The 24448-nt window shown below is 45.0% G+C and overlaps 1 protein-coding gene and 1 long non-coding RNA gene across 2 annotated transcripts in view; one reads left to right on the plus strand and one right to left on the minus strand.

Annotated features, from left to right (window-relative positions):
- ETV7 (ETS variant transcription factor 7) overlaps positions 1–6494 on the minus strand; it is a 30278-nt gene extending 23784 nt beyond the window's left edge. Inside the window, 5 exon segments of the mRNA XM_067043208.1 lie at positions 2334–2478; positions 4241–4475; positions 5892–5973; positions 5975–6017; positions 6223–6494. Coding sequence (XP_066899309.1) covers positions 2334–2478; positions 4241–4475; positions 5892–5973; positions 5975–6017; positions 6223–6494 — 777 coding nt within the window.
- Positions 6495–7142: 648 nt separating this feature from the next.
- LOC136794922 (uncharacterized) lies at positions 7143–18909 on the plus strand. The gene is made up of 3 exons (XR_010842387.1): positions 7143–7240; positions 11635–11768; positions 18865–18909. It is a non-coding gene; the product is annotated as an uncharacterized lncRNA (long non-coding RNA).
- Positions 18910–24448: the final 5539 nt, after the last annotated feature.

The following is a 24448-nucleotide window of genomic DNA, read 5'->3' on the forward strand; positions in this document are numbered from 1 at the left end:
ACCCAGAGGCCACAAAACAGGGTGGGGCCCAGAGCTACATGGTCTGGATTCAGGTCTCTGCTCTGCCACCTACTGGCTGCAAACACTGGGACAAGTTGATACACCTCTCTGTGCCTCAGTTTCCCCATCTGATAATATCCACCCCATGAGGTTGTTGTGAGGATTAAATGAGTTAATACAGGCAAAGCGCTCTGAGCAGCGCTTGGCAATCAAATGCTGTGCCATTTTAGGAGATGCTATATATTGCAGGTGATCATTATTGGTTTTTTGTTTGTTTGTTTTAATTTATTTAACCTATTTATTTATTTTTGGCCGTGTTGGGTCTTTGTTGCTGCGCACGGGCTTTCTCTAATGGTGGCGAACGGGGGCTACTCTTCGCTGTGGTGCGCGGGGCTTCTCATTGTGGTGGCTTCTCTTGTTGCAGAGCACGGGCTCCAGGCACGAGGGCTTCAGTAGTTGCAGCATGCGGACTTAGTAGTTGTGTCTTGCGGGCTCTAGAGCACAGGCTCAGTAGTTGTGGCGCATGGGCTTAGTTGCTCCACAGCAGGTGGGATCTTCCAGGACCAGGGCTCGAACCCGTGTCCCCTGCGTTGGCAGGTAGATTCTCAACCACTGTGCCACCAGGGAAGTCTGATCATTATTGTTAATAGTTTTCTTTAAAGACTCTTTTTGTTGTTGTTGTTGTTGTTGTTGTTGTTGTTGTTTTTTGTGGTACGCGGGCCTCTCACTGTTGTGGCCTCTCCCGTTGCAGAGCACAGGCTCCGGACGCGCAGGCTCAGCGGCCATGGCTCACGGGCCCAGCCGCTCCGCGGCATGTGGGATCTTCCCGGACCGGGGCATGAACCCGCGTCCCCTGCGTCGGCAGGCGGATTCTCAACCACTGCGCCACCAGGGAAGCCCTAAAGACTCTTTTTAACCTAAATGAATTTATAGACTAGCACACTGGTTTTATATCACCACTGTCAATCATGAGATTGACAAAGTAGTTAAGGCTTCCCTGGTGGCACAGTGGTTGAGAGTCCGCCTGCCGATGCAGGGGACATGGGTTCATGCCCCGGTCTGGGAAGATCCCACATGCCGCGGAGCGGCTGGGCCCGTGAGCCGTGGCCGCTGAGCCTGTGCGACCGGAGCCTGTGCTCCACAACGGGAGAGGCCACAACAGTGAGAGTCCCGCGTACCACATAAAAAGAAAAAAACAAAGTATTTAAATTTTGTAATCCTAATGCTTACTAAAATAAATAATTAGTAGAATTTGGAGTAAACCACCTAAAATCCCCTGGCAGACACCCATTTAGGTATGGGCGCTCCTCACCTTAGGAATGCTGGCCTTGGTCATCCCCAGGCTTTTCCAGCCCTGACAGCTGATGATCCTGTGGGGCCTGAGACCTGGGTTTCTGTCCCAGCTTCCTCCAGGGTACCAGCTTCCTCATCTGGCTTAGCAGCAAATGATGCACAATTCATGTAAGCGTGCTTTGAAAGCCTCAAATGCTAAGCAAAGGTGGAATTAAGCAATTAGAAGGCAAGATTTCTGAGTTCCAGGGACAGTCCCCATCCTCAAGAAGTAACTGCCTGTCCCTCAGAATCTCCCAAAATAAAATGATCCCAACAACAGCCACTATGGAGAATATATGGAGGTTCCTTAAAAAACTAAAAATAGAATTACCATATGACCCAGCAATCCCACTACTGGGCATATACCCAGAGAAAACCATAATTCAAAAAGACACATGCACCCCGATATTCATTGCAGCTCTATTTACAATATCCAGGTCATGGAAGCAACTTAAATGCCCATCAACAGATGAATGGATAAAGAAGATGTGGTACATATATACAATGGAATATTAGTCAGCCATAAAAAGGAACGAAATTGGGTCATTTATAGAGACGTGGATGAACCTAGAGACTGTCATACAGAGTGAAGTAAGTCAGGAAGGGAAAAACAAATATTGTATATTAACGCATATATGTGGAACCTAGAAAAATGGTACAGATGAACCAGTTTGCAAGGCTTCTGAAACATAGATGTAGAGAACAAACGCATGCATACCGAGGGGGGAAAGCAAGGGTGGGGAGTGGGGGGATGGATTGGGAGATTGGGATTGACATATATACACTAATATGTATAAAACAGATAACTAATAAGAACCTTCTGTATAAAAGCTAAATAAATAAAATTCAAAAAAAAAATTTTTATAAATGATCCCAACACGTCTGGGGCTGCTGGTGAAGCTCCCATCAGTTGAGGCCTGTCCCCTAGTGCTGACGGGTCCACTGTGACCCCTGCCCTGTCATGTGTGTTGAGACCATCCTGCCCGCTGGCTGAGGTTCACCTTGTGGTTTCCCCAGAATCTGGCAAGCCCATTTGGATCCACAACTCAGAAGATCTTGGCATTATTGTCTTCCCACTTGATGTAGGGCTCGTACCAGGTGTCAGAGAGCAGCTGATACTTGTAATCCCACAGCAGCTGGCAGAGTCTGCAGTTGAGCACAGAGCGTGCAGACGGGGCGTCTTCATGGAGCTGTGAGGACAAGCATGAGAAAGGTCCTTCGGGGGTCTTGAAGCCGGGGCCCAGGTGTGCAGTGGGATGGTGAAGACGATGGTACTAACAGAAACAGCCACACGTGGGGCCTCCTTACTCGGCTCATTTAATCATCCTGACTCTAACAGGTGGGACCTTTACCCCCAGGAAGGGATGAGGAAATGGGCTCAGAGAGGTATGGACATATCCCAGTCACCAGGCTCCTAAGGAGCAGGCAGAATGAGGAGCCTAACCCAGATCTTCAGACACCAAAGCCAACGCCCTTCGCCCAGGGGCAGGTGGCGGGGGCACTGGCCAGTGGCTGGCGGCTGGAACCCTGTCTCCAGGTCCCTCTCTGCCCCTGGCCCAGTCACTCAACCTCCTGGATCTCTATTAAATCAGGATTGTAACATCCATCCTATCCAGCCAGCACCCTAGCAGGAGTTTCTGGAAAATCAAATGTGCTATCGTGAAGGGCAAGTGGCAGAGGGAAACTGGGCACAAGCTCTTAAGTCCCACCTGGGCCACCTGGCTCGGGCATGGGGGGCAGGTTACCGGACTTCTTCTGAGCCACAGTTTCCTCCTGTTGGGTGATGTGAGGATTAAGTAACATAATCGACCAAAAGACCCTTAGCACAGTGCCTGGTACAGAGTAAGTGCTCAAAGAATGTTAAGCATTATATTAAAATTAAATAACTGTGTTTCAGTGAGTCCCAGTCACTTTCAACCCAGGAGCTAAGCTTCTGCTCCCCTCTGTGGTGTCTTAGGATAAAGGTAGTGGCCCCGCCATGACTAGAAAACACACTTTGGGAAGGCAGTCAGCTTATCTGTCAGTCCATCTGGTTACCTGTCTGTTAGTCCTTTAACAATGAATGTGGAGAAGTATATCACCTGATTAGAGCTCAGGCCCTAGAGTCAGACTGGCTGGATTCACACTTCAATTTTGCCACTTACTGCTGTGTGACCATGGGAAGGTTGCTTAACCTCTCTGTGCCTCATTTTCCTTATCTGTAAAATGGGGCTAATAATAATACCAACCTCAGAGGGCTGTTGTGGAGTTAAATAAAAGCCTTAGAACCATGCCTGGCACATAGTAAACACTCAACTATTTAAAAATAGATAAAGTTTTGGGGCTTCCCTGGTGATGCAGTGGTTAAGAATCCACCTGCCAATGCAAGGGGCACAAGTTCGATCCCTGGTCCAGGAAGATCCCACATGCCACAGAGCAACTAAGCCCACGAGCCACAACTACTGAAGCTCACATGCCTAGAGCCCATGCTCCACAACAACAGAAGCCACCGCAGTGAGAAGCCTACGCACTGCAACAAAGAGTAGCTCCCGCTCACCACAACTAGAGAAAGCCCACACGCAGCAACAAAGACGCAAAGCAGCCAAAAATAAACTAATTTTAAAAAATTAATTATAAAAATAAATAAAGTTTTAAAGGGGGAGGGGGCATACTCTAGACCAGTCTGACTGTCTGAACTATGACTGGTAAATCGTCCCTGGCCTGGACATAGGGTGGGCTTGGCTATCCCGGGCAGCACTTTCTGCCTGCTGTGACCAGCACACAGGAGAGTCACTCCACACACCACTGCCAAGCACAGACCCTCTCATTCCCCAGATCAAAATAACCCTCCTCCTTGTCACCCACCCCCCTCTGGGACTCAGCCTGAGCACACCTCCCTCCTGTGTGCCAGGGGAGCACAGCCTCCTACTCACCAGTGATCCTGCCATCAATGGGGGCCTGTGGCATCGTGGGTAAGGAGGAGACTCCCTCAACCCTGCAGCTGAGCTCCACACAGTGAGATAAACTGAGGGACTCCTGCCGGCTGAGGGGCCAGCTGGCCAGGCCAGGGACATCCACATGGCTCAAGGAGCTGGCAAGTCCCAGGGCTGGTGGCTGCTGCGGAGGCCCCAATCCCCTCTGCAAGCAGAGGAGCACCATCAATTCTTTGGGCCCAGAGCCTCCCCCAACCCAGACCCCCTCAGTGACATGCCCGGGAGCCCGTGGGGCTGCACTCCTAGTGCTCTCCCCACACCCAGCCCCTGGTTAGAAGGTCAGGGAAGCACTGGAGGGTGTGGGTGAGGGCCAGACAGCCCAGGTGCTAACCCTGGCTCCCAGACAAGTAACTTAGTTTCTCAAACCTGCTCCCTCATCTGTAAAATTGTTCACAATGCCAAGAGGTGACAGAGCCAGGTCCAGAACCCAGGTGCCCTATTCATCCACCCAATAACTATTGATGGAGAACCTTCAATGAGACAGGCATTGTTCTAAGAATGTTGGGGACACATCACTAAACTGAAAAGAACTTCTGCCCTCATGGAGCTTTATATTCTAGTGGGGTAGTGGGGGGGAGGAAGAGAGATGATTAAAATAAAAAAGGAAATAGAAGTAGTATACAATATGGGGGGAAGGGATAAAGCACTATTGTACAAGGCAAATAGGGAATTTGGGAAATGCCTCACAGACATGATAAAGTTTGAACAGACACCTGAGGAGGTAGACGAGTGAACTATGTGGGCATATAGAGAAGAGACTGCACGGCAGAGGGAACCGTAAGTGCAAAGGCCCTGAGGCAGGGGTGTCTCTGGCTTGTTCAATGAGCAGGGAGGCTGGTGTGGCTGCAGAAGCATGAGCAAGAGGGAGAGGAGTGGGAGAGGACATCAGAGGGCAGGGAGGTCGTTGTATGGACTGGGGCTTTGACGAGTGAGATGAGAGCCACTGGAAGATTTTGAGCAAAGAAGTGACGTGACCTGACTTATGAATCTCTGGCTGCTCTGTTGAGAATAGATCATAGGAGATCAAGGGCAGAAGTAAGGAGACCAGTGAGGAGGTTCTCCAGAGGAGGCAGGGGCTGGACCCTGGGCAGCACTACAGGTGTGTGAAGTGGTTGGATTCTGGGTAGATCTTGAAGGTAGAGCCAGCAGGAGTTGTTGACAGTTGGGATGAGGATGAGAGAGAAAGAAAGTAATCAAAAACGACATCCAGCGTTTTGGCCTGAGCAATTGGAAGGTTGCAGCAGTGAGTAAGGACTGGGAGTGACATGAACAGCCCTGTGTGCAGGTCCCTGGAGACCCTGAGGAGAGCAATTTCCATGGAGAGATCAGGAGGAGAAGAGAGGGATGCCACATAAACAACCCTCTGCTGGAGAGGAGAGCAGAGAAAGGGGGAGATGAGAGGCAAGGCCCCTCAGCTAGAGGACAGTCCCAGAGGACAGGGGTGAGAGTTGGGGAGGCAGGGCAGGGGGAGATGGGGAGCTTGGCCCGCACTGCTGCCTCTTTCATCATTTTGCCTGGGAGAAGCTCTGCCCTCTGATGAGGGCAATCTGGGGGAGGGTCTCAGAGGTCCAAAGAGAGCCTCCTCACCTTCCAGGCAGCAGGGGAAGGGCTGAGTGGGCACCCTCTGCCTGAAAGCCCTTCCGAAAAAGGGCCCACATGCCACGGCCAAGCCGCTGGGTCTTGATGTACTGGAGCAACTCATACAGAACATCAGCCTGGACAGTGGGGCGGGAGGGCAGGCTGCTGACCAGGTGACAGCTGGCATGTCCCGTCACAAGATTGCTGCTGATGGAGATGCTAGGCAGAGGCTGTAGGATGGAAATGGGGAGGGGAGAGGGAGGGAGCAGGACAGCTCTCCCCCACACACCCCCCCGCTCCCCGGGGGGTTTGCATCAGAGAAGCCAGTGAGTGACCCTGACCTGAACCCAGGGAGTGGAGTGGGAAGTCATCCTTGGTGAGGATGCAAAGGGCTCGGCCCAAAGTCCTGCTCCCTGGTGTGCTGCAGAGAATACTCCTGCTAAGCCAGGCGCAGCCAGCGCAGCTCGTCCTTCTTGCGAGAGCATGGGCTGGATGGGGTTGACGGAACCCCAAGGAGGTGCCCAGAGAGGAGGGCTTGGCTACGGGGTGCCTGTGACTCTCTGGCTCAAATCGCCTCACCTCACAGAGGAGACAGAGTTCAGCCTTCAGCATCCGACGAGGCACTTCCAGCCTCACAGGCTGTCTGCAGTCTGACTGCCCTTTGTTTCTCCAGAGGCAGAACTACCTGGCTTGACTCTTGGGCTTGCAGTTTGCAAGCCGCAGGCCTGCGTGGGTGTTGGCATCTGGAAAACGGGTCTGGTGGTCGAGAACAGTGGAGCGTGTAAAAGCGGCAGTATTTGGGTGGGCGGGCTGTGTTCATCCCTGCCCTTTCTCTTGAGTTCTCCCCAAACTTCCTTCTTCCCTTTCCAGCTGAGCCTCTTCCTCCTGTCCCCACACCCCTCCCCCAAGAGAAGGGTCTCACTTATCCGACTGTTGAACAATCACTGATCTCAGCCTTTCTGCCAAAAGCTATGTTAGGTGCTGGGATCAGCGGGGAAGTTACAACTTTTGAAGTTGCAGGCTGGAGGGGCAAACAGTGACCTGGAGCCCTTTCAGAGACGAGGAGCCGGTTTACATGATTTGAAGGCTGGGCACCTGCCCTAAAGCTAGGGCGCCTGAAATAGGGCCGGGCACGTGACAGAGGGCCAAGCGGCCCCGCCCCCGCCGTCCAGAATGGAGCCCGGGTCTCGCGGAGCTTGTACTCCCGGCTCGGCATCTCTTCCCTCCACCGTGGCAGAGTGCCCAGAGCCCGAGGGGAGGGCGGCACGAGGCCCGGCCGCGCCCATGGCCAAACTGCCACCGCGGGCTGCACTGACCCTGCCGGCTAAGCCCCGTCCGCCCTCCGGACCGCGCGCCAGGTAAGTTGGCCCGGCCTCGGCGCCGCGTCCGCGGGCCTCCCGACGAGAACAACTTTTGAAACACAGGGGTTCGCTTCGAGCCGCCCCTGCTCTTTAGGAAGAGCTGCGCGCAGCATCTTCGTCCAGGGGAACTTCGGTCCCTCATCTCGCCCCTGCCCACCGCCCGGCTTGCTCGGGCCGGCTGGGGTGAGCAAGGGGCCCTACTTGCGCGTCCTGAGGGGACTCGGGGAGGAGGAGGCGCAGAGTCCGGGCTGGAGTCGCAGCGCTCCTCCTCCTGACTGCTGGGAATCGAGGGGGCGCGGCGCAGGGGGTGGTCGTCTGTGCTGGGACCCGGGGCTGGACCCGCTGCGTTGGGACTCAGTCTCTCAGCCTCCTAACCTCCCCTCCTCGCCCCCCTTACAGTAGGTTCCAATAATATTTAATTGCGTTTTGGGCTTAAAACTCATTCATAGTCTCTCAGGTCCCTTGATTCAGCCAAGTTCCCTCCACGCTCCTTCCTCTATTAGTTAAAGTACCAGGGAGGAGGGGGCGGGGGAGGGGACTGGAGGGACCCCTGAAGCTCTGGCCTCGGCCGAAAAGGTGCTTCTGATGTTTTCATTTCCCTTGCTGAGCAGCTGCTTCTGGGTTAAATTCATTTTATTGCCTGTTCATTTTTAAAGAAAGACTGACAGAGTTACTCTAATAGATCAGGGGTCTGAGCTCAGAGTAGGTCAAAGGCACTCAACAGATAGGGAGGTGAATAAAAATAGAAGGAGGATTGGCAAGTACAGCCAGGACACCTGTGTTCATAGCATACTAATAAAGGCCAGAATCTCCTCATTTATCTCTGGTGGGAAGTTCTGATGGTGTCACAGGATCAAACTCAAACCGCATCCAAACCAGGTGATTTCGCCTGAGCATTCAGTGAAAGGAAGTTACCTGTCCATGGTAGGAGTGGCTGGGCAGTTTTGAATGGTCATGAGAGGAACTTGCCTAGAATGGAACCAAAGATCTGCTCACGTGTTCCCGTGTGAAGACACACATGGACATCAAACCTATACCGTTCCTATGAATGCTCAGTCTCATGTTTATTCTTCCAGACACACTCCCAGCATCATTTATTGGGAGCAGGAGCCGTTGGGGTCCAGCGAGCTTCCCAGCATGAGACAAGAACTTTCCTAGAGCTTCCAAATAGTTCTTTAAAAATCGTTACTCTGAGGTTTGTTGAGTTGTATTTTCCTTGCACTTCAAAGACTTCCTGTTTATCTCCGGGTCTCTGGTAGCAACGTACCATTTTGTTTGAACCCTTGGTTTGTCTTAAGGAGACCCTGGTTTGGGAGGTTTGGATTAAAAAGTGCCTTGTACTACAGGGTTTCTTTATCTGCAGTTGGACTTCTGATTTTAAAATACCACATTCCAGTTAGTAGGAAACTAAGATATTATCTGTTTCTACAGAAGTTTTATGTAGTATTCCAGGAAATACAGGCTTTGATTCTTCCCATCATCAGATGATTTGAGCCCACCTTCGTGACCAAACACTTTTACATTATACTGACTAGAAGGAATAATCACAGAGAAAAAAAAAATGGGTTGGTGGTGGGATCTTTATTCTCATCTGCATTTGAATCTTTTGGAACCCAACTGAATGTATTTGTATGGTTTGCACCATGCGTTTCTCTGTCTTCTCTTCACGAGTTCCCTCAAAGAGAACACTCTGAACCTTGATGGCCACCTTTATTCACATAAAGGATTTTTCCATTTGGAGGTAAACATGTTAGGAGGTGAGGAGTTAATATTGTGTAGAATCAATGTCCCACGTTTTCAGAGGGGCCTCAATCCAGAACAAAGAATGAGAAGAGGACTCTGATGGTACCAGCTCCACTGACTGGGAGAAAGTCTCTCTGCCAGTTGGGAAAGTCACTTCATGAGTCTTTGTATTTTTTAATCAGAGATATAACCAGAGAATCTGTATCTTATGCATTTTGAAGAGAAAAAGGCTAAATTTGGCTTCTATATTTACTTTTTCCACTTTTCTCATGTTAATATTTTTTTAAAAAACCAACAAAAACCCATTTGGATCCCTGCAATAGCCCAAAGTCATACTGCCTTGGCAACAGTAGCTAGTCCACTGGAGTCTCCAAATATCAAGACAGAAAATTTTAAATGCACTTCCAGGGACTTCCCTGGTGGTCTAGTGGTTAAGACTCTGTGCTTCCACTACAGGGGGCACAGGTTCCATCCCTAGTTGGGAAACTAAGATCCCACATGCTGCATGGCTCGGCCAAAAAAACAAAAACATAAAATACACTTCCAATAAAATGTCACATTTTTAAAGACCATCCTATAGTGCATTAGAACTGACCTTCCGGGCTTTCCTGCTGGCACAGTGGTTAAGAATCCACCTGCCAAGGCAGGGGACATGGGTTCAAGCCCTGGCCTGGGAAGATCCCACATGCCGCAGAGCAACTAAGCCTGTGCACCACAACTACTGAGCCTGCTCTCTAGAGCCCGCGAGACACAGCTCCTGAGCCCGTGTGCCACAACTACTGAAGCCCGTGCACCTAGAACCCATGCTCCACAACAAGAGAAGCCACGGCAATGAGAAGCCCATGCACTGCAACGAAGAGTAGCCCCCGCTCACCACGACTAGAGAAAGCCTGCGCGCAGGAACAAAGAATCTATGCAGCCAAAAATAAATTTAATTAATTAATTAATTATTTTTTAAAAAGATCCTTTGGCTTACAGGATCTTAGTTCTCCGACCAGGGATTGAACCCAGGCCCTCGGCAGTGAAAGCGCCTAGTACTAACCACTGGACCACCAGGGAGTTCCCTAGTAACTAGTTTTTAAAGCTAATGAATTCTTCTTTAACCCTGCTTATCACTTATCAGCAGTGTGTATACAGTGATGCTTTCCCCCCACCCCCTCAGGCTGTGTCTCTCTCAGGGCTGATTGCAATTCCTACAAGATGCGTTCATTTTATTTTATTTTTTAAACTTTTTATTTTATATTGGCGTATAGCCAATTAACACTGTTGTAATAATTTCAGATGCACAGCAAAACGACTCAGCCATACATATACATGTGTCCATTCTCCCCTCCCATCCAGGTTGCCACATAACATTGAGCAGAGTTCTGTGTGCTATACATTAGGTCCTTTTTGGTTATCCATCTTAAATATAGCAGTGTGTACATGTCGACCCCAAACTCCCTGACTATCCCTTCCCCCCACCCTTCCCCCCTGGTAACCATAAATTCATTCTCTAAGTTTCTGAGTCTGTTTCTGTTTTGTAAATGAGTTCCTTTGTATCATTTCTCTTTAGATTCCACATATAAGGGATATCATGTGATATTTCTTTCTCTGTCTGACTTACTTCACTCAATATGACAATCTCTAGGTCCATCCATGTTGCTGCAAATGGCATTATTTCATTCTTTTTAATGGCTGAGTAATATTCCACTATGTACATGTACCACATCTTCCTTTAACCATTCCTCTGTTGCATGGACATTTAGGTTGTTTCCATGTCTTGGCTATTGTAAACAGTGCTGCAGTGAACATTGGGGTGCATGTATCCTTTCGGACCATGTTTTTCTCTGGATATATGCCCAGGAGTGGGATTGCAGGGTCATATGGTAGCTCTATTTTCAGTTTTTTAAGGCACCTCCAAACTGTTCTCCATAGTGGCTGTACCAATTTACATTCCTACCAACAGTGCAAGAGGGTTCCCTTTTCTCCACACCCTCTCCAGCATTTATTGTTTGTGGATTTTTTGATGATAGCCCTTTTGACTGGTGTGAGGTAATATCTCATTTTCGTTTTGATTTGCATTTCTCTAATAATTAGCGATGTTGAACATCTTTTCATGTGCCTCTTGGCCATCTATATATCTTCTTTGGAGAAATGTCTATTTAGGTTTTCTGCCCATTTTTTGATTGGGTTGTTTGTTTTGATGTTATTAAGCCTCATGGGCTGTTTTTTGGTCACATCATTTACAAATATTTTCTCCCAATCTGTGTGTTGTCTTTTCATTTTGTTTATGGTTTCCTTTGCTGTGCAAAAGCTTTTGAGTTTAATTAGGTCTCATTTGTTTATTTTTGTTTTTATTTCCATTATTCTCGGAGATGGACCGAAAAAGATGTTCCTGTGATTTATGTCAGAGAGTGTTCTGCCTATGTTTTTCTCTAGGAGTTTTATAGTGTCCAGTCTCACATTTAGGTCTTTAATCCATTTTGAGCGTATTTTTGTGTATGGTGTTAAAGAATGATCTAATTTCATTTTTTACATGTAGCTGACCAGTTTCCCCAGCACCGTTTGTTGAAAAGACTGTCTTTTCACCATTGTATAGTCTTGCCTCCTTTGTCATACAGATGCATTCACTTTAAATCCACCCATTCGCCTGTGTTCTCTTCCAGGTAGCTATAGTGTCCACTGCCTCAAATGGGGACCCCAGGAACAGCTGTTTCCTGCACTACATCTACCCCTAGCAGCCCAGCGAGTACCTGAAGGCCTTGGTGGCTGTGGAGGAGATTTGCCAGGACTATGACAGGTATGAGACTCCCTATCTCTGTGGGTTCCCATGGCCCCTGACTGACCCTGGGCAGAAGAATGGAAATTAAGTCATTGCTGAGGCTCATGAGGGGACAGAATAAAGCCTTGCCCCAGACGTGTCATCTTCACCACACCTAGAGAAACTGTGTTTATACCAAGCTCACAGTGGGCACCAAAAAAATCCTCTTAGCTTTCTTCTCTTACTTGGCTGGCAGAACCACTGGATAGCGATTTTGGTTTCCCTTTTGTAAGGTTTCAGTATGTGCTTTGCTATGCAAAGTTTGGTGCATGGACCAGCAGTGTAAGGTCACCTAGGAACTTAGAACGTCAAGCCCCACTTGAGAATCGGAATCAGCATCTCCAATGTAACACGATTCCCAGATGATTCATGTGCACTTTGGAGTTGGAGAAGCACCAGTTTAGTGGGCACCGTTCTGTCTGATCCTTACATTAACCCTTCTGTCATGGGTGTTGTTTACCAGCAGAGGAAAACCATGCAGGGAGGTAAAGTGCCCTGTTGCACAGCCAGAAGCAGGATTTAAACCCAGATCCAGCTCATTCCACAGCATAAGCTCATAATCATGGATTTCACTGACCTTAAAAGCTATTGGTAACTTTAGCAGAGGGTGTGTGTCTGCCCACGTGCACGTGTGTGTGCCCATACCAGTGTGTGTGTGTTTGTATGTGTGCATATAGAAAACACGATTTTGAGATCAGATCAGTGTTATATTTATTTTTACTTGGTGAAAAACATTGACCTTTCCCACCAGTAGAATTCCCTGTAAGAAATGATTTACATAAGTCACATTAAACTGGATTTATTCTGCCTTTCCAGTATTTCCAGACTGAGGTGATGTTGTGCACACGTTTGATCCAGAAGGCTCTTTGAGGGAGAACTAGTGTAAATATAAATATGAGTAAATCTCAGTTGACTGCCTGGCATGATGGTAAAAGAGGGCTAGTTAGTAATGAGCAGCAACTAACTGACCTGTTAAACCAGGAAAATAAAGTGACTCTGTCCTCTAGTTTCAGAGAGATTTCATGGGATAGCCTGAATTTCTCTTCTTTCTAGTCTCATAATTGGTGATAATCGTATTAAAAACTTGATACCCCAGCACCATAGGGAGTGACACAACCTAGTGACCAGAAGGTGCAGAGAAACCAACAGGACAGGTAATAGGAAAGTTTCCATCAGTGTCCCTGCTGGCGAGTCTCTGGATTCGGCTTGGTCATCACCGGTAACTCAGATGGGTTTGAAGCCAGTCGGGGATGAATGAACAGGTCCAATCAAATCAGACAGCTCTAAACACTAGGCTCCTGCTGACACTTCCCCTCTTACACATTTGGAATAAAGGGCAATAATAACATTTTGTATGTGTGTGTGTGTGTGGCCATGCCACGCGGCTTGTGGGATCTTAGTTCTCTGACCAGGGACTGAACCTGCATCCGCAGCAGTGAAAGCGTGGAGTCCTAACCACTGGACTTCCAGGGAATTCCCAGTAATAGCATTTTAAATTATCTTGTTGAAGTAATAGTTATACTTGCGATATTGTCTGTAAAGACAGTTGGAATCTCAGCTCTGATTTCTTCAGGCCCCAATTCAGGGAGGATTCTTAGAGAGGCTCCTATCATGGAGATTTCTGCCAAGGAGGGAAGAGATGGACAGATTGCATCCCCACTGTCAGAAACTCCTCCAAATGTCCCCAAGACACCAACACAGTAATTCTCTTCTTTTGTGTATCACACACACACAATTTATTGAGGGGACAGTCCTTTCCCTGATGTATATCCCTGGCAGCTTTGTCATAAATTAACTGACTGCATATGTGTAGTTTTTTCTTGGGCTCCCTGTTCTATTCCTCTGGACCGTGTGCTTCTTTTTGTACCATTTCTACACTGTTTGGTTACTGTAGCTTTGTAATGTGGTTTCAAGTCAGTGAGTGAGTTTCCTCCAGCTGCTGTTCTCCTTTCTCAGGATCCCCTTGGCTGTTCGGGGTCTTTTGTGGTTCCATGCAAATGTCAGGATTGTTTTTTCAGCCTCTGTGAAAAATTCCTTTGGAATTTTGATAGGAATTATATTGAATGTGCACACTGTTTTGGGTAGAATGGACATTTTAGCACTACTAATTCTTTCCGTTAATGAGCACAGGATATCTTTCCATTTATTTGTGTCTTCAGTTTCTTCATCGAATGTCTTAAGGTTTTCAGTGTGCAGCTCTTTCACGTCTTGGGTTAAATTTATTCCTAGGTAGTTGGTTCTTTTGATGTTATTGTAAATGGGATTGTTTTCTTGATTTCTCTCTCTGATGGTTCATTATTAGTGTAGAAAAACACAATGATTTTTGTGTATTGATTTTGTATCCTGCAGCTTTACTGAATTCATTTATTGGTTCTAACAGTTTTTTGGTGATTTAATACAGAAAACTGGAATTAGAAATCCCACTGTTTCTACCACATCCAGGTCATCCACAACACCCAAGACATAGTGGCTACTAATATAATCTTCCCACAGTGTCCCTTAAAAACATGTGAAGCCCTACAAGCGTGAATTGCATCATCATTTTGGGTGAGCAGGATCTGGGTAGGGCTTGGCCTCTATAGCAAAGGTTGTTGTCTTCTCTACATTTCTGTCCTTTTATTGACATGATTGTTTTGAAAAGTAATTTATTTACCAGTAATTTCAAACGTATAGAAAATTTAAAATAGCAGTACAAAGTACTCACATTTGCCACTGTACACAAAACACTTCAGTGTCCCCAAATAGGGACACTCTTCCAGGGAACCAGCATGAAACCTCCACATGAGGAAAATATTATGGTTTCCACATTATGATCCAATCCACAGGCCCACTTCAACTTTCACCAACTGCCCCAACTCTAGGGAAATGTCTCTTTTCATTCTGATCCTGTTTTGTTCTTCTGAAACCATGAGTGATACTTTCCCTCATTATCACAACCTGATAGATTGAAAGTGCACAGGATGAGTAAGATCTGGGTGACCTTTTCTGTATTGTAACATGTATCAGTACTTCATTCATTTTATTGTGATTAAATGTACATAACATTTACCATTTAGACCATTTTAAGTACACAGTTCTATGGCATTAACCACACTCGTATTGTTGTACAAATATCCTCACCATCCACGTTCAGATCTTTTCCATTTTCACTAGTGAAACTGTGTAGCCATTAAATACTAATTCCCCTCAGCAACTGCATTCTATTTTCAGCCTTTGAATTTGACTTCTCTGGATACCTCACATAAGTGGAATCATATCATTTTTGTCCTTTTGTGACAGGGCTATTTCACTTATCATAATGGATCAAGGTTAATATATGTTGTAGCACATGTCAGAATTTCTTTAGTTTTTAAGGATGAATTTTCAATGCTTTTTCTATATACCACATTTACTTTATCCATTCATCCATTGACACTTGGGTCGCTTCCACCTTTTGCTATTGTGATTAATATTGCTGTGAAAATGAGTGTACCCGTATCTGTTCCAGTCCCTGCTTTCAATCTTTTGGGTATACCCTGATGTGGAATTGATGAATCATGTGTTAATTCTGTGTTGAAGTTTTTGAGGAACTGCCATACTGTTTTCAACAGAGACTACATCATTTCACTTGATTCCTTTTAAGGCAGAATAATATGGATCAGCCTCCATGTCACTTATCCATTTACCCATTAGTGGACATTAGCATTGTTTCTACCTTTTGGCTGTCGTGAACAGTGCTGCTATCAATAGATGTGTATACCTGTTTTCAATTCTTTGGGTTCTATATCTAGGGGTGGAGTTTTTGAACCATAGATAATTGTATATTCATAGAGTAAACAGAGGTTGCACCATTTTCCATTTCCACGATAAGGTTTAAAAGTTCCAGTGTCTCTGCATTGTTGCCAACATTTGTTATTTTTAATTTTCTTGATTATACCCATTTTAGCATGTGTGAAGGCATTATTATTGCATTGTGGTTTTAAGTTGCATTTCCATCATATCTTTTCAGCTGCTTGTTGACCATCTGCTTGTTGACCATCTGCATGTCTTGTCTGGGGAAGGGTCTATTTAAGTCCTTTGTCCACATTTAAAATTGGGTTATTTGTCTTTGTTGATGAGTTGTAAAAGTTCTTGATACACCTGGATAAACACTTATCAGATATAAATATAATGTGAAATTATTTTCTTCCATTCTGTGGGCTGTCATTTCACTTTCTAAATTGCATTTTTTTGATGCACAAAGGTTTTTAATTTAAGGAAATCTAATTTTTTTCTTTTGGTTGCTGGTTATGAAGGTTTATCCCTATGTTTTATTGGAGATTTTACACAGTCGTCCCTCAGTATCCATGAGGGATTGGTTCCAGGACACCCCACAGATACCAAAATCCATGGACGCTCAAATCTCATATATAAAATGATATAATATTTGCAAGTAACCTAGGTACATCTTCCTGTATACTTCAGATCATTCCTAGATTGTGTATAAGAACTAATGCAATATAAATGCTATATAAATGTTGTAAAAACAATGTGAATGTTATGTATAGTTGCTGGAATGTGGTAAATTCAAGTTTTTCCTTTTGAAACATTTTGGCATTTTTTTTCTAATAGTTTTTGATCTGGCATTGGTTGAATCCATTGATGTGGAACCCGTGGATTCAAGGGGCTGAGTAAAATTTTACTTTTTACATTTAAGCCTTTTATGTATTTTGAGATGCTTTTTGTATGTGGTATGAGGTAAGGGTCCAATTTCATTCCTCTGCATGTGGTTAACCAGTCACATAGCACCATTTGTTGAAAACACCATTTCCCCACATTTCAATGCTGTTGACTGTAGTCTGAGATCCGTTCATCGTAGATGAATGGGTTTATTTCTAGGATCTCCATTCAGTTGCATTCATCTGTATGTATATCTTCATGCCAGTATCACAGCGTTTTATTTAATGTTGCTGTGTGCTGTGTTGATTTTCTTTCTAAAAATTGTTTTAGCTCTTTAGGTTCTCTTGAAATTCCACATTTCGGGGTGTCATATTCTGCTCCCTTTCACATGGATGTACCCCAGTTTGCTTATGCATCATCTACTGAAGACATCCTAATTCCTGTAAGGTTTAGACATTATGAGTAGAGGTTCTGTGCATAATAGCATCCTTGTTTTTGTTTGGATACAGTTTTCCAAAGCAGTTGTGTGAATACTGGAGGCATGATGGATGGGTCTCAAGGTGTGAGACCTGTTTGGCTTTGGAAAATACTGCCAACCTGTATCTCAAGAGGCTGTCTATGCATTCCATCAGCAATGAAGAAGAGTTGCTGTTGTTCACCATTCTCCAGTAATCGGTATTGTCATTTTGGGAGGAGGTTAGCAGCTCTAATAGGTGTGTGGTGCCGCCTTGTTGTTTTGTTTATTTATTTTTAAAATTTATTTATTTATTTATTTTTGGCTGTGTTGGGTCTTTGTTGCTGCGTGGGCTTTCTCTCTAGTTGCGGCGAGCGGGGACTACTCTTCGTTGCGGTGCACGGGCTTCTCATTGCAGTGGCTTCTCTTGTTGAAGAGCACGGGCTCTAGGCACATGGGCTTCAGTAGTTGTGGCTCACTGGCTTAGTTGCTCCGCGGCATGTGGGATCTTCCCGGACCAGGGCTCGAACCCATGTCCCCTGCATTGGCAGGTGAGTTCTTAACTATTGTGCCACCAGGGAAGTCCCTGTCTTGTTGTTTTAATTTGTAATTCCCTAATGATATACGACATTGATCATATTTTTGTCCACTTATTTATTATCTGTATATCTTTCTTGGTCAGGTGTCTGTTCAGATCTTTATCCATCTGTAATGAAGGTGTTTGCTTTATAGTTGTACAAATTCTTATCAGATATGCATTTTGCAAATATTTTTTCTCCCAATTTGTGGCTTGTCTTTTGGTTTTCTGAGAGTTTAAAGTTTTAAAATTTTAAAGTCTGTGTTCAAAATTTTATTTCTTTTGTGGATAGGCTTTTTAGGTTTTGTGTTAAAATTCACCAAGTCCAAGGTTATATACATTTCCTTCTGTGTTTTCATCTACAATTTTTATAGTTTTGCATCTTAAATTTGTCTATGGACAGTTTTTGTGTGTGTGTGTGTGGTACGCGGGCCTCTCACTGTTGTGGCCCCTCCCGTTGCGGAGCACAGGCTCCAGACGCACAGGCTCAGTGGCCATGGCTTACGGGCCCAGCCGCTCCGCGGCATGTGGGATCTTCCCGGACCGGGTCACGAACCCATGTCCCCTGCATCGGCAGGCGGATTCTCAACCACTGCGCCACCAGGGAAGCCTTATGGACAGTTTTGAGTGAATGTTGGTGTAAGTTGTAAAGTTTGTGCCTACAGTCTTTTGATTGCATATGGTTTCCAATTAACTATTCTATAACTATTTTTGGAGAAGTCATGGGATATGTGGCTCCATTTCAGTTTGAATTTCCAAGTTTAGTAGTTTCTGCAGGCTTGCCAGCTGGGAGCATGGGCTACACAGAACTGAGAGGTTGCGGCCTGCACTTCCCAGCTGGTCAGCAGGTGGCGCCAAGCCTGCCTCTCTGACCCTTGAGGTGCATACGTATTCCCTCCCTCCTGTCACAGCCCAGGGTCTGAGTGTCCCCTCCCTCCTGTCACAGCCCATTGCCTTTCGACAATGTTGAAGGTGACCTGAAAGTCCAGAAATCCCCTTACCCTCTGTGTCTGGGAAACTGCTTCCCTCAAACACCCTTCCCCGCAAAGACTCTGCTGAGACTCAGAATCCCCCCTTTCCTGACCAGGCCACACAGACCCAGTCCCTCCCCTGGCTCATCAGCCAGGAAATGACGCGCTCCTTCCCAGGATCAGTCAGAACAACAGCTGGTGACCCACGCATTCCCCTCCTCCCCGGCCCAAACCGTAGCCACTGCCCTTCACCTTGGGCAGAAGCCCCACTCAGGGCATCTCCCCAGTCGGGGCCTGTGATCCACGTGCCGTCAGGCCACCTTTCATGTCAGCCCCACACCCAGGCCTTTATACTTGTGTTTACACCTCTCCATGGAGAAACCTCCTTTACCCCAACTATCCAGACGTTTATATACCTTGTCTCTTTTCCTCCAGCTTTTCAGTCTCAGAATTACCTGACTGTCGGCACTCACCGTCCCTGCAGATCCCAGAGATTTCTCCTTGAAGGAAAGGTTCTGGAGAAATCAAAGGGACAAATAAAAATGCCCAAGAGCGTGAAGAGTGAGTGTTTTCTGGTTAGAATTTTAAAGTCCTCCAACTAATAGATCATTTGCGTTCTAATAACATGTTGTTCCAGAATTTTAATGGGGGAAATTCTTTATCTCATAAATATGCCAAGTGGGAAGTCCATTTAAAAAAACATTATTGAGGTAACTCTGAGGATTTACAAAGAATGAGGACACAACGTCCTTTGTTCAGACACTGGCTGAGAGCTTCCTGGCAGGAGCCTCCGCCCCTCGGAGGGCGGGGCGGCCACGACCCTCCTCCCACAGGTGGGCCTCCTCAAGTGCATCCTGCACACGGGCCCAACACCATCACAGAATCCTGGATTGGCCAGTGGCAGGCAGCTGGCTAGAGATGCGGACAAGAGAAAACTGCCCAACAGCCTGGGACCACCCTGTGGCATGGCCTCAGGACCCTGGTCCAGCCCAACAGCACCTCTGCGGAGCCACACACCAGGCCAAGAGCTCTTCTGGTCTACGATAAGGCAGGAAACCATGAGTTGAAAGGAGAAGGAGATAGCCTCATCCACCAGAGGGAAGATAGCAGAAACAAGAAGAACTACAGTTCTGCAGCCTGGGGAAGGAAAACCACATTCACAGAAAGATAGACAAAATGAAAGGCAGAGGACTTTGTACCAGATGAAGGAACAAGATAAAACCCCAGAAAAATAACTAAATGAAGTGGAGCTAGGCACCCTTCCAGAAAAAGAATTCAGAATAATAATAGTGAAGATGATCCATGACCTCGGAAAAAGAATGGAGGCAAAGATCGAGAAGATGCAAGAAATGTTTAGATTTCAATCCATCCAAAAACAGCAGATTACACTTTCTTCTCAAGTGTGCATGGAACGTTCTCCAGGATAGATCACATCTTGGCTCACAAATCAAGCCTCAGTAAATTTAAGAAAATTGAAATCATATCAAGCATCTTTTCTGACCACAATGCTATGAGATTAGAAATCAATTACAGGGGAAAAATCGTAAAAAACACAAACACATGGAGGCTAAACAATACGTTACTAAATAAACAAGAGATCACTGAAGAAATCAAAGAGGAAATCAAAAAATAACTAGAGACAAATTACAATGAAAACACGACAATTCAAAACCTATGGGATGCAGCAAAAGCGGTTCTAAGAGGGAAGTTTATAGCAATACAAGCCTACCTCAAAAAACAAGAAAAATCTCAAATAAACAATCTAACCTTACACCTAAAGGAACTAGAGGAAGAAGAACAAACAAAACCCAAAGTTAGCAGAAGGAAAGAAGTCATAAAGATCAGAGCAGAAATAAATGAAATAGAAACAAAGAAAATAATAGCAAAGATAATAAAACTGAAAGCTGGTTCTTTGAGAAGATGAACAAAATTGATAAACCTTTAGCCAGACTCATCAAGAAAAAGAGGGAGAGGACTCAAATCAATAAAATTAGAAATGAAAAAGGAGAGGTTACAACAGTCATCGCAGAAATACAAAGCATCGTAAAAGACTACTACGGGCAACTCTATGGCAATAAAATGGACAACCTGGTAGAAATGGACAAATTCTTAGAAAGGTATAACCTTCCAAGACTGAACCAGGAAGAAATAGAAAATATGAACAGACCAATCACAAGTAATGAAATTGAAATTGTGATTAACAATCTTCCACCAAACAAAAGTCCAGGACCAGATGGCTTCACAGGTGAATTCTATTAAACATTTAGAGAAGAGCTAACACCCATCCTTCTCAAACTCTTCCAAAAAATTGCAGAGGAAGGAACACTCCCAAACTCATTCTATGAGGCCACCATCACCTTGATACCAAGACCGGACAAAGATACTACAAAAAAAGAATATTACAGGCCAATATCACTGATGAATATAGATGCAAAAATCCTCAACAAAATACTAGCAAACAGAATCCAACAACACATTAAAAGGATCATACACCATGATCAAGTGGGATTTATCCCAGGGGTGCAAGGATTCATCAATACATGCAAATCAGTGATACACCATATTAACAAATTGAAGAAGAAAAACCATATGATCATCTCAATAGATGCAGAGAAAGCTTTTGACAAAATTCAACACCCATTTATGATAAAAACTCTCCAGAAAGTGGGCATAGAGGGAACCTACCTCAACATAATAAAGGCCATATACGACAAACCCACAGCAAACATCATTCTCAATGGTGAAAACCTGAAAGCATTTTCTCCAAGATCAGGAACAAGACAAGGATGTCCACTCTCACTACTATTATTCAACATAGTGTTGGAAGTCCTAGCCATGGCAATCAGAGAAAAAAAAGAAATAAAAGGAATACAAATTGGAAAAGAAGAAGTAAAACTGTCACTGTTTGCAGATGACATGATACTATACATAGAGAATCCTAAAGATGCCACCAGAAAACTTCTAGAGCTAATCAATGAATTTGGTAAAGTTGAAGGATACAAAATTAATGCACAGAAATATCTTGCATTCCTATATACTAACAACAAAAGATCAGAAAGAGAAATTAAGGAAACAATTCCATTCACCATTGCAACAAAAAGAATGAAACACCTAGGAATAAACCTACCTAGGGAGACAAAAGACCTGTATGCAGTAAACTGTAAGACACTGATGAAAGAAATTAAAGATGATACCAACAGATTGAGAGATATACCATGTTCTTGGATTGGAAGAATCAATATTGTGAAGATGACTATACTACCCAAAGCAATCTACACATTCAATGTAATCCCTATCAAATTACCAGTGGCATTTTTTAACATATTATCATTTTTATTGATATTAGTATAGTATTTTTTATAAATTTATTTATAAATTTATTTATTTTTATTTATTATTTTTGGCTGTGTTGGGTCTTCGTTGCTGCACACAGGCTTTCTCTAGTTGCAGCGAGCAGGGGCTACTCTTTGTTGCAGTGTGTGGGCTTCTCTTGTTGCTGAGCACAGGCTCTAGAGTGCACGGGCTTCAGTAGATGTGGTGCGTCAGCTCAGTAGTTGTGGCTCGTCGGCTCTAGAGCGCAGGCTCAGTAGTTGTGGTGCACGGGCTTAGTTGCTCCGCGGCATGTGGGATCTTTCCAGAGCAGGGCTTGAACCCATGTCTCCTGCATTGGCCGGCAGATTCTTAACCACTGCACCACCAGGGAGGCCCACCAGTGGCATGTTTTACAGAACTAGAACAAAAAATCTTAAAATTTGTATGGAGACACGAAAGACCCCTAATAGCCAAAGCAGTCTTGAGGGAAAAATACGGAGCTGGAGGAATCAGACTCCCTGACTTCAGACTATACTACAAAACTACAGTAATCAAGACAATATGGTACTGGCACAAAAACAGTAATATAGATCAATGGAACAGGATAGAAAGCCCAGAGATAAACCCATGCACCTATGGTCAACTAATCTATGACAAAGGAGGCAAGGATATACAATGGAGAAAAGACAGTCTCTTCAATAAGTGGTGCTGGGAAAACTGGACAGCTACATGTAAAAGAATGAAATTAGAACACTCCCTAACACCATACGCAAAAATTAACTCAAAATGGATTAGAGACCTAAATGTAAGACCGGACACTATAAAACTCTTAGAGGAAAACATAGGAAGAACTCTTTGACATAAATCACAGCAAGATCTTTTTTGATCCACCTCCTAGAGAAATGGAAATAAAACCAAAAATAAACAAATGGGACCTAATGAAATTTAAAATCTTTTGCAAAGCAAAGGAAATTACAAACAAGACGAAAAGACGACCCTCAGAATGGGAGGAAATATTTGCAAAGGAATCAATGGACAAAGGATTAATCTCCAAAATATATAAATAGCTCATACAGCTCAATATTAAAAAAACAAACAACCCAATCAAAAAATGGGCAGAAGACCTAAATAGACATTTCTCCAAAGAAGACATACAGATGGGCAAGAAGCACAGGAAAAGCTGCTCAACGTCACTAATTATTAGAGAAATGCAAATCAAAACTATAATGAGGTATCACCTCACACCAGTTAGAATGGGCATCATCAGAAAATCTACAAACAGCAAATGCTGGAGAGGGTGTGGAGAAAAGGGAACCCTCTTGCACTGTTTGTGGGAATGTAAATTGGTACAGCCGCTATGGAGAACAGTATGGAGGGTCCTTAAAAAACTAAAAATAGAATTACCATATGACCCAGCAATCCCACTACTGGGCATATACCCAAAGAAAACCATAATTCAAAAAGACACATGTACCCCAATGTTCATTGCAGCACTATTTACAATAGCCAGGTCATGGAAGCAACCTAATTGCCCATCAACAGACGAATGGATAAAGAAGATGTGGTACATATATACAATGGAATATTACTTAGCCATAAAAAGGAATGAAATTGGGTCATTTGTAGAGACGTGGATGGATCTAGATAGAGACTGTCATACAGAGTGAAGTAAGTCAGAAAGAGAAAAATATCATATATTAACGTATATATGTGGAATCTAGAAAAATGGCACAGATGAACCTGTTTTCAGGGCAGAAATAGAGACACAGATGTAGAGAACAGACGTATGGAGACCAAGGGGGGAAAGCAGCGGGGGTGGAGGGTGGTGGTGTGATGAATTGGGAGATTGGGATTGACATGTATACACTAATATGCATAAAATAGATAACTAATAAGAACCTGCTGTATAAAAAAATAAATAAAATTCAAAAATTCAAAAATAAATAAAGAAAGGAAAGGTGTTTGCCGGGGGGGTGGGGGGAGCTTTCAGCTGAAAATCGTTTCTGTTTCCACCCCTGCCACCGGCTTGGTGTTTGGCCTCCAACAAGCCTCTTCCCTGCTTGGCCTGGTTTTTCTCACCTGTGGAGAAATGAGTTTGATGACAGCTTACTGAGTTTCCTCTGAGTTTGTGGTATATCTGCGAGCCCCCAGCCCTACAGGCACCTCCCTCCCACTCAGGCACCTAGTGATTTGGGGTCCTCAGCTGATACAATTTTAATAGGCTTCCATCATTTCTTGAGGGAAAAGTGGGAAGGAGGGTGGTTTGTTGCCGAGACGGATCTCTCAGCACCTGGGAAGGCAGGACGCTCATTTCCCCTTTAGCTCCGCTGATAACCCTCCACTTTCATCAGCAGGTGAGTGAGTGTGGCTTCTTCTTTCCAAGTATGGTGCAAAATGTAGAATTTCTCCCAAAGAAATTTGACTTTAATGAGAGACTAGATCATAGGAGAGAGTATGCACGTGGATGGTATGCACATGCCAGGTTAATTTAAAATCAGCTTTTAGGTCAGTCTGTCTTAATTATTGCATTAACTCTTCAACTAGCAATTTCAGTCATTGTATTAGCACAATGCCTGTGTAGTGTGATTGCTTTTTGGATCCTGTTCATTGTGACCTCAGAGTCAGTGCCTGGGCTGTCTCCCTGGGCTGGTGTTAGTGTAAGTGTGTGTGTATGAGTGTGTGCACACGCACGCTGGTGGGGGGAAGG

This window comes from Kogia breviceps, chromosome 10 (assembly GCF_026419965.1).
Source record: "Kogia breviceps isolate mKogBre1 chromosome 10, mKogBre1 haplotype 1, whole genome shotgun sequence".
Lineage (NCBI taxonomy): Eukaryota > Metazoa > Chordata > Mammalia > Artiodactyla > Physeteridae > Kogia > Kogia breviceps.